At 39.2% G+C, this 10,772-nt stretch overlaps 1 protein-coding gene across 3 annotated transcripts in view; it reads left to right on the forward strand.

The window, feature by feature from the left end:
• Window positions 1–10,772, forward strand: part of LBR (lamin B receptor) — a 28,334-nt gene extending 17,562 nt beyond the window's left edge. For all 3 annotated transcript variants that reach the window (XM_025387551.1, XM_025387540.1, XM_025387562.1), the window contains exons 9-14: window positions 528–631; window positions 1,511–1,636; window positions 5,428–5,596; window positions 7,540–7,620; window positions 7,714–7,836; window positions 8,809–10,772. In XM_025387551.1, the coding sequence (XP_025243336.1) occupies window positions 528–631; window positions 1,511–1,636; window positions 5,428–5,596; window positions 7,540–7,620; window positions 7,714–7,836; window positions 8,809–8,969 (764 nt within the window). In that variant the 3' untranslated portion in view covers window positions 8,970–10,772. The remainder of the gene's footprint in view (window positions 1–527; window positions 632–1,510; window positions 1,637–5,427; window positions 5,597–7,539; window positions 7,621–7,713; window positions 7,837–8,808) is intronic.

The following is a 10,772-nucleotide window of genomic DNA, read 5'->3' on the forward strand; positions in this document are numbered from 1 at the left end:
ACAAAAATCAGCTGGGCGTGGTGGCACATGCCTGTAATGCCAGCTACTCGGGAGGCTTAGGCAGGAGAATCACTTGAGCATGGGAGGCGGACGTTGCAGTGAGCTGAGACTGTGGCACTGCACTCTAGCCTGGGCCACAGAGCGAGGCTCCATCTCAAAACAAAAGACAAAAGAAACGAGAGGTTACAAATTGGTTGATGCTGAGCTAAAGTATTTTAAAAAATGTCGCCTATCTAAAAAAATTGTGAGTGTAAAGTCCTTTGGGGGGCCCCCATGATTTTGGTTGTTTTTTAAGAAACCTGGGGTATCTGGGTCCCCGGCTCCACAAAGGCTGTAGTAACTGCCCTTTCAGTTGGGCAGGCGTCTCCCCTAGTCTGTGCCGTCCCGTCTACCTCTCATCACCAGAGCTCTGCTCAGGCACTTGCAGGCAGTTGAATTGTGAGCCTGGATAGTGGGCAGCAGTGCAGTTTTAAAGCCTCCTGACTGGGTTTGGAACACTGTTTGGGTAAACACTTTTCCCTTCTCAGGAAATGCTGTCTATGATTTCTTCATTGGCCGTGAATTAAACCCTCGAATTGGTACTTTTGATCTCAAATACTTTTGTGAATTGCGCCCCGGATTGATTGGATGGGTATGTCTTTTTTTTTTTCTTTCTAAATTTCAATTCAATAGGTCTAATTAATTGCTAGAAAGAAATGTAGACCATTTAAAAATAAGCAGTGGGTGGTATATTTTTAGGGATAATTATGGCTTTCCATAAATCTATCAAAATATTTTCTTGTAAATATTTTCCAGAGGTTTAAGATATGACAAGTATCTTTTCTTTGCTTTATTATCAGTTTATATTTATATAGGAAAGTGATAGTGTGGATGCATTTTCCTCTTTTTTAAAACCTTATTTTTACCTAGTTTTAGGCTTGGAGTTGCAGATATATAGCAAAGAGTTCCCTTCCACCCTTCACTCTATTTCTCACAACGTTAACCTCAGAGGAAACCAGTGTGTAATGATGAAGAACTGCAGATTAACATAGCGACAGCATTAGTTACCGAGTCCGCAGGCCTCAGTTGAGTTCACCAGTCTTTCCGCTGTTGTCCTTTTTCTGTTCCAGGAACCTCGACAGGACTCTACGATGCATTTGGTTGTTACGTCTTCTGAGTCTTCTCTAGTCTAATAGTTGTTTAGGCTTTCCTTGTCTCTCATGACCTTGATACTTTTTGGAAAGTACTGGTTGGTTATTTTGTAAGAGTGTCCCTCAGTTTGGGTCATTCCAGTGTTCTCTTTGATTGGGGTGAAGTTATGCACTGTGACAGGAACACAGAAATGATAACTGTGTCCTTAGTGCATTGGGTCCAGGGGCCCATGGTGCTGAGATGTCTTATTCTTGGTGGCGGGTAGGTGTTAAGGTGGCATCTGCCAGGTGTCTCAGCTGTGAAGCTCACTCATGCCTTTGTAGTGCTAAGATCCCTGGGGAGGTGCTTTGAGGCTATATACTTTCCCCTTTTATTTCAGGTGGTTATTAACTTGGTGATGCTTTTGGCTGAAATGAAAATACAAGACCGTGCTATTCCATCCTTGGCCATGATTTTGGTTAATAGTTTCCAGCTTCTCTATGTGGTGGACGCTCTCTGGAATGAGGTAATTACTTTTAAGAGCCGAGGCCTTGGAGTCAGATGGCTTTGAGTGGGTGAGTGACCTGTCAGAGCGTCGGCTTCTTGCACACAAAGTGAGGGGAGCACGGCCTGCCTCCAAGGCTGCTTGTGAGGACGATGAGGCCATCCATGCGAAGCTGAGGAGGGAGCGCTGACAGGTGGGAAGTTTCTAGGCATTTGGGAGTGCTTTGGTGTTTATCAGCTGATCTTGTGTTTAAAAGTAATATTCTCAATATAAGATTGGTGGATCTTGGGTTTGTTTTTGTGGGCGGTGGTAATTATGGTATCACATGAAAATGGATGGATTATTACCAAATTAGAATGGTGTTTCTTGGATTGTCAAGAGTCACCTGGTTTTTAAATAATGGGGGAGGTGTTTTATTGTTAGTATTTTAAAATACAAAGACTAGCTCTAATTAGATGAAAGTAAAATCAGAAATCAAGATGCATTGAGGAAGCCAGTTGAAATAAGGCTAAGTTTTCATCTCGTGTCTTTTTTCGTACATTGATTAGTCTTTCTGCTAGTTGAAGACTGGTAAATGTTTTGTTTGTTTTCTCTGTCTCAACCAGCATATTCCTTTAAAAATTTTTTTCTTCCTCAGGCTTATTTTACAAGTATTTTATCATATTTACTGTTATCTTTGTAATCATCTCCAAATTCCACGTCTAGTTTTCTTTCCATATTAAAAACAAATCTGGCAGCTGTACATCATAAAGTTCCAAAACAAGTTTTAATGACAGTGTGTTGAGACAGTCTGCTGACATTTTGAGAGAAGACCTTTTCTCTTTGAGCCTGGAACATTAAAAAAAAAAGTGTATTATTTGGCCATCATTACTATATATCTCCCCCACCCCTGCCGGCTGGTCTTTAATTGTGGCCTTCTATGCAAAATTGCAGAGAATATTGAGTCAGAACAACTTCGCAAGTTTGATATTGGTGTTTGATGATCTTCTTGTTATTTAGGAAGATTAGGGTCACTTTGAGGTAAACCTCAATTACAAGTGGTGGGATTAGTGCTATCCGCTAATTACGGGTTCCTGTTGCCCTCCTACCACTTCACAGACCGTGGCTCAGAGCCTGGGAAGCTGTGAAGGTGTTGATAGCACTTCAAATTGACTTTAAAAATTCCAAGTCGATCCAAAATTAAACATGTTTTTGAAATTAAAAAACAACTCTTTTGTAAATGCACTTACTATTACCAGTGTAGCTTTGTTTGCTGTTATAGAATGAATCGCCAAAAGAGCGTATAGGTAACAGTTTGCAAATCAAATGATATTTCACTGTTTTGCTCACCTCAGGCTTCTTTAAAACTTCCTTTCTAGTAGTTTTCCATTGATAAGTGATCATTTTGTCTGGTTTCATCTGTTAATAGCTTTCTGCCATGTTGTGGTCTTCACTTTTTAATTGGCTTAGAAGTTCATATTTTCTATAGGTTTAGCCAAACACTGACCTCTGTTAAAAGAAAATTTTTTTGCATTTTAAGGCAAAATTAACATAGCCCAGGGGTAGAAAACTAGAGTTAGGAAATTGTTTTCTCTCTGTTCTCAGTATCTCAGCCAGATGATGATAATCTTCTTGAGGAAGTATTGTATTTTATGATTTCTGTAGCATTCTGGCATGCCACTGGGCAATTAGCAGATGCTTAATAACTTTTTTGTTAGGTCACTTGATAGAAATCCCTCGTATTCACGAATGTGCTATACCTTAAGAAAATGGAGACTACCAGTTTAAATATGTATGACCCTTCCTCTGAGTCCAGCCTGTGAAAACCTTGGGGCTCAGGAGCTGGTGGGGCTAAGGTCCTCCCCCTGACCTGGCACCGGGTGCTTACCCTTTGCCCTTTCACTGCTACTCACCACACCTGCTTTTATCTGCTCCCTCCATTTTGTCACCTTTATCCTCTTTTGGACCAGGAATCAGATCACAGGCCTTGAGAGAGAAGAATAAGACACTCTCGGGGACAGAAAGTTAAAACACCATGTGTCCTCACTTACATGTGAGAGCTAAAAAAGTTGATGTCATAGAAGTACAAAGTAGAACGAACAGAGGATGTGGGAAGGTGGGAAGGGTAGGGAGAAGGGAAAGATAGGGAGGGAGAGGTTTGCTAAAGGATATAAAATTACCACTTGATAAGAGGAGTAAGTTCTAAGTTCTAGTATTCTGTACTGCTGTAGGATGACTATAGTTAACAGTGATACATAGTTGCAAATAGCTAGAAGGATATTGAATATTCCTAACACAAAGAAATAGTGTGTTTGAGATGATGGATATGCTAATTATCCGGATTGGATTACTATATATTACATATATGGCAGCATCACTGTGTACCCCATAAATATGTACAATTATTACATGTCAATTTGTTTTAAAGAGAATAAAGAACTCTGGTAACTAAAGAGTATAAGCCTAAGGAGGTAGATTTTGTGGGATTGGTTTTTCTGTTCCATATGACATCTGTTTTTCTGTTCCATGGCCTATTTGCTTTCTTTTCTGGAAAAAATCCTATTTGGAGGTACCACTCTTTTACTTTAACCTAGAACTTTGATTCTCCAACAAAGCTTATACTGGCTAATTTTTCTTTTTCTTTTCTTTCTTTCTTTTTCTTTTTTTTTTTTTTTTTGGAGACAGAGTCTTGCTCTGTCGTCCAGGCTGAAGTGCAGTGATGCAATCTCAGCTCACCACAACCTCCGCCTCCTGGGTTCAAGTGATTCTCCTGCCTCAGCCTCCTGAGTAGCTGGGACTACATGCACCCGCCACCATGCTTGGCTAATTTTTTTTTTTTTTTTTTTTTGTATTTTTAGTAGAGACAGGGTTTCACTATGTTGGCCAGTTTGGTCTCGAACTCTTGACCTTGTGATCCACCCGCCTCAGCCTCCCAAAGTGCTGGGATTACAGGTGTGAGCCACCGCGCCCGGCCTATACTGGCTAATTTTTCAACATCAGTGGTCTGTACTGAGGTTCCAGGTAGTTTGGAGATTCCCTCAGGCCAGACCTTCAGAGTGTTGACCTTAGCGGTATGTCTGTATTCTAGAGTCTGGCCTGCCCCTTATCCTGGTCCAGAGGCGAACTGGCTCACGCTAAGCAAATCACCGGGGAGTAATGCACTTTTATTAATTTGCATGAGAAGTGAAGCTGTCAGTTCACCATGTTGCCAGGCAGCTTAATTTCTTCTGTGGAAAATCTACATGAAAAGCCAGATTATGATCAGAAATTAGATTGGTGCATGTGGAATTGAAACAAAAAGAGTTGGTGATCATATTCCTTCAGCAAACATATTTTGAACACTTCTCTCCATGGCGGACACTGTGCTAGTTACTGGGGTGGCAAAGGTAAAAACACACAGCCTCTGTCTTTTAGAGGCTTTTAGTATAGTGGAGAGTGACTAGACAAGTACAGTAACCCAATTGCTGTAGCCTACTGGTGGGTGGTGACATCTGAGAAGTGCCCAGGTCTGAGCCCTACTGGTGGGTGGTGACATCTGAGAAGTGCCCAGGTTGGAGGAGGGGTTGCCAGCAGAGGGGAGGGCCTGGGCATGGGAAATGCTTTAGAGATCTGTTATCTCGGGAACATGAGCGAGAGGCTAGCGTGACAGGAGAATGTGACGGCAGAAAGACCTAGCAGGCCAGCGGAACCAAATCTCTCTCCCGTTTAACAAAAAAATGTTGGTTGTGGACCTGCCCATAGCACTTTATACATTTGCCTGTAAACTAGTACTTTATTTGAATACTTTAAACATAGAAGCTCTTTCTCCCTTTCCCCTGTCTGTATCCTTATAGGAAGCGTTGTTGACGACCATGGACATCATCCATGATGGATTTGGATTCATGCTGGCTTTTGGAGATTTGGTGTGGGTTCCGTTTATTTACAGCTTCCAAGCCTTTTACTTAGTCAGTCATCCAAACGAAGTGTCTTGGCCAATGGCTTCTCTAATTATTGTTCTGAAACGTGAGTATTAATTTTAGTCTCAGTTTAATTTATTAAATATTATGTACTGAGGCTTTTATGCTTTGATGTCTGCATATTTGAAACATGCCATTTTGAATGGTCAGCATTAGCTCAATTCGAAGCCATTTATGATGAGTAATAAAAAGTCTGCATTTTGCAAAGAGAATGGATGGTTCGTACCTGGGTTCTCAGTAGTACTTGAAACAGATTATTTTAAACGAACCACCTTGCTTTTAAATTTAATAAATTTAAGTTGGTTAAATTTGTTTTTGGTAACCTTACGTTTTTTCTCTTGAGTGCCTGCTTTTTCTGGTAGGCATCTTATAAAGAAGATTGATCTTGCCTTCATAGAGCTTGCGTTCTAGCAGGAGAAATAAGACATGAGTGAGCACCAAGAGGGGCTTAGATGATGGGTGTTTAAGGTAGAGAACTTCTCTCTGGGGAGCTTTAGTGTGAACTTTTTGGAGGATATGGTGTTTGATTTGAGTTTTAGAGGGTAAAATGGTATGGAGAGATCCAAAAGTCAGGCACTGGAACAGCTCAGCAGGGGTGTATGGTGGGGAAGTGTGAGATGAGGTTGGGAAAGACGGAGAAGTCCAGTTTGGCTGCAGTTGCAGTTCACCAGGGTCAGTCATGTATTTTACTTCAGGATGAATTTTCTTTGTCCTTACCCTGTTCATTAAACCCTTAAACACTTGTACTAGAGGTTGGGTAGGGAAAATTAGCAGTGAACTTCAAATATAGATAGTTTTGCTACACTAGTTAGTATCTGTGGTAGAAGAAGAAATTCTAACCATTGGTTAAAATTAAGATTTATTTTCACCAGTGATTTGGTTGTCCATGTCCATTTTATGATTCAAGACAGTATATTTTATAGTTCAGCTAAAAATGGGGGATGTCTTAGTCTGTTTTGTGCTGCTCAAACAGAATAGCTGAGACTGGGTAATTTGTCATGAAATTTATTTGGCTCATGGTTCTGGAGGCCAGGAAGTCAGAGAGCATGGTGCTGGAATCTGGCAAGACCCCTTCTGCTGCAGCATCCCAGGGTGGAAGGTGGAAGGACAAGAGAGAGGGAGGGAGGGCAGGAGAGAGTGAGGAAGAGCAAGAGAGGCTGAACATACTTTTATAACAAACCCACTCGAGATACTGAGCCCACTCCTGTGATAGCGACATTAATCTGTCCATAAGGGCAGAACCCTCATGACCTAACCATCTCTTGAAGGTGCTACTGTCAACTCTGTTGCATTGAGGATTAAGTTTCCAACACGTGTACTTTGGAGGACACATTCAAACCAAAGCAGGAAGTGAGGCTATTCTCTTACTAGTTTATTGAGGATGGACTAGATAATAGTTAAATGTCATTGATACATTGATTTTTGACATTCTGAAATTTGGATAAAATTAGGAACTTGTAGACTTACAATGGGATTCAGCATGTATTTAAAGTTCAGGATGTTCTGGTGCTGATTCTAAGCTAGTGTTTGATTAATAAAATGATTGTGCCATGGCCAGTAGGTATCATAACTAACAGATGATATAGCCTGTAATTTTGATTATACCGAACTCTAGTATTGATTTTATTGTAATGTAGGCTGTCTTAGATTTTATCTCTTTCATGGATGTAACTATATTTGTTTTGACTTCAGAGTGTTCGCTAGGTGGATGATTAAAGTAGTGTGATAGATTTTGGAAGGGTTACCATCTTTTTACATAGTGAGATTTAGAGTTTTTGAGTTGTTCTTAAGAATCAGGCCAGGTGTGGTGGCTCATGCCTGTAATCCCAGCATTTTGGAAGGCTGAAGCAGGAGGATCTCTTGAGCCTAGGAGTCTGCTTTGGAAATTTCCTCAGAGCATAGAGATAATTTTTAAGAGAAATTACAGATGCTATTAAGCATTAGAGTATAACTAAGTTATTAACATAGGAAAATATTTTAAAATTGCAGTTTGTGGTTATGTAATCTTCCGTGGTGCAAATTCTCAGAAAAATGCATTCCGGAAAAATCCCAGTGATCCAAAGCTTGCACGTAAGTACTGATTTATGTTTATATTATATATATTACGTGAAGGTTTTCTTTTTGTCTCGACATCATTAAAAATGTACTTTTATTTTTATATAGATTTAAAAACCATTCATACTTCAACGGGAAAAAATCTTCTAGTTTCTGGATGGTGGGGCTTTGTTCGCCACCCCAATTACTTGGGTGATCTCATCATGGCCTTGGCGTGGTCCCTTCCATGTGGTAAGCATTTCAGAAGAGTGCTAGTTTGACCCTTTTAGCCACTGGAAAGATGTGTGTGTGTGTCCTTTGTGTGGGACAGTGTGGCCAAGGTGGGTGTGAGTCTTTTTGTCGCCCTTTTCTACTGTGAGGTTGGCCTCTGTAGAAGCTCTTCTGGCTTCTGAGGGGAATTGGGAATTCACAGAGCCTGAAGTTTTACTTTAAGCCTAAAAGCAAAATTTTAAGTTTTCAATTGTGCCTGATAGCTTTTTTCTAAGTAGAATATATAGAAATTAATTCAGCTTCTTAGTTCATGATTCAGTGTACATAGATTGGGAAAAACTGGTTTTTAAGAAGAGAAGGAGATTCTGTTTTTCTTTTTGTGTGTCTGGCCTCATGGGGAGCTGGGGAAGCAGGGGAGCAGGGGTAGCTGTGGGAGCTGGAGGTGCTTGGGGAGCTGGGGTATCAGGGGGAGCTGGAGGTACTGGTGGAGCCGGGGGATTTGGGGGAACTGAGAGAACAGGGGGATCTTGGGAAGCTGGGGGACCTCGGGGAGTTGGTGGAGCTGGGGGAGTTGGTGGAGCTGGGGGAGCTGGGGGAGCAGGGGGATCCAGGGGAGCTGGTGGAGGTTGGGGAGCTGGCCCATGCCTGCTACCTGTTTGGTGGCCTGGCCTGTAGTGGAGGACAGCAGTTTTTCTCTTCGCTGGGGGAAGAAGGGTGAGAAATGGAGAGATTTGTATTAACTATGAGGACAGATGTTTTGATTGTGATGGATTGTTAGAATGGATTCACCAGTCTTTGAGTAGCTTCTAATTTAGATACGACCTTCTGCCACTTCCCAGTGGGATTTTACAGACTGGTTTAATTGTTCTCCTCATTATTAGAGAAAATGGAGTACCTTGTGGTTCATTTTTAGAGAATTTGGGGAAAAGCAGGAAAAAATACGTTGTAGTGATAATAAAAATATCTAATACTATGTACCGTTATTATCCACAGGTTTTAATCACATTCTGCCCTATTTCTATGTGATTTATTTCACCATGTTGCTTGTCCACCGAGAAGCTCGTGACGAGTACCACTGTAAAAAGAAATACGGCGTGGCTTGGGAAAAGTACTGTCAGCGTGTGCCCTACCGTATATTTCCATACATCTACTAATGCTCTTCTGGCTTATCTACAAAATGCTCCTGCAATTCCAGCTGCCATTTGCAAAAACGAGGAAAAAATCCCAAACTTTCTTTTGTTGCACTGACAGGATCTGTAAATTTTTTTTTCTTTTTGAACCAGGACTATAGAGCCAAGTAGTTGATCTTTTAATATAGCTGTGTTTACTTTTATTAAATTATAATTAACATAGGAAAAATACAAGTAAGGATGTGAGAATTTGCATTTTAATGGGAAATTTTCAACCCTTAAAAATCTGAAAACAGAAGACAGTCTTAATATAAATGTACTGTGAAGAATACTATTGATGTTTATGGTTTCTGATTACTTTTCAAATTTTGATGTTTTTTGGCCAGTTGGCTTTTCTTAAATGAAAACACTGTTCCATTTAAAGTACATTTATGTTTTATTCAGTAAGAAAATAGAATTTTCATTTGTTTTTCTTTAAATCCTTTACTAGTTATATAATTTGAAAGCAAAAAGAAGGGCCTATATTAAATGCTGAAAGTGCAGAGCGATGAGATTATTAGCAGACACTGTTTAAGGGAGACCATTTGTAGCAGTTGGCTTAACCTCAGCTTCTAAAACTACATTTGAAAATGTAAATACATAGCTTAGTTTTATGTAATATATGGTGACTTCAGATTTTTTTGTACAGTATTTTGAATGTGAGATGATTGTCAGGACTGTCTTTTTAACAAAACATTTTCAGTATTTTAAATAAAGTTTTGTAAAGTAATGTGAATTAAAAATTTTGGAACAATTAGAATTCATTCACTATTGTATAGAAGATGCTGTTAAAACATAGGAAGGGTATTTTTCTTGATCCAAAGTTTGTGAATTTGGCTTTGCTACCTCAATTGCAGGTGTTTGTTTGCCTTTATAAACTGTTGCAAATAGAAAAAAAATAGAATAAGTATATATTTTTGGAGTAACATCAATATTTAAACATTTTTACACAGATTGGTGTTTGAAAATTTGCCATGTCAGGCTAATATTTTTATATATTTTTGACTTTTTAAAAGTTCATCAGTGTTTTTGCTACTGTTAAGCTCATGCAGTTTATACTGTATTTTTTATATATCCTTTATATTTACAAAACTTTACTCCCTGTAAAGGAGTGCTATCTTAAAAACAACTTAAGGGGTTAAAGTCGTTTCTTTTAGTTTAATAGATGTGCATAAGGTAGCTTTAGCAATTAAATTCTAGTGAAGTTGATATGGTCTCATTTTTAATTGTCCTATAATGGAACAGTAGCAAATTCACTAAACTTTTGTGTTCAAAGTTAAATTGTTCTTAGTACTTTAAATGTAGGGGAATGTAATAAACATAGTGTGTATGTTTGGGTTTTAATTACACATTTTATATATGAGCCATTTAGATATGCAGTGTTAATTCTACACTGCATGAAGTGTATGTAACTTAGCTTATGTTAATGCAATCATGAAGTTGGTTTGCTCTAGCATCCTGTAGTCTTTAAACATTCTTTTAGCGAAATTGTCATTGTTTTATCAGTGCTAATGTGTGCAAGCAGTTTTTTTATTTTGCTTTTATCCTGGCATCAGAAAGTGATGTCCCAGCGTTTTCTGTACTAGATTGCACCAAGGAAGCTTTTGGGGAGGAAGGAAGGACATTAAATTCTTTCCCTGGTAATGAAAAGAGCCCGTTATCAATACAGTGCTGCAATTTCTGGATATCAGCTACAATTTGTTTTTAATTTTGTTTTCAACATGTTTATTTGGTAAATTTTATAATGAAGTTTTAAGTTGAAAATAAAATGTAGCAACATTTTGATCA

The sequence above is a fragment of the Theropithecus gelada genome, chromosome 1 (genome assembly GCF_003255815.1).
Source record: "Theropithecus gelada isolate Dixy chromosome 1, Tgel_1.0, whole genome shotgun sequence".
Lineage (NCBI taxonomy): Eukaryota > Metazoa > Chordata > Mammalia > Primates > Cercopithecidae > Theropithecus > Theropithecus gelada.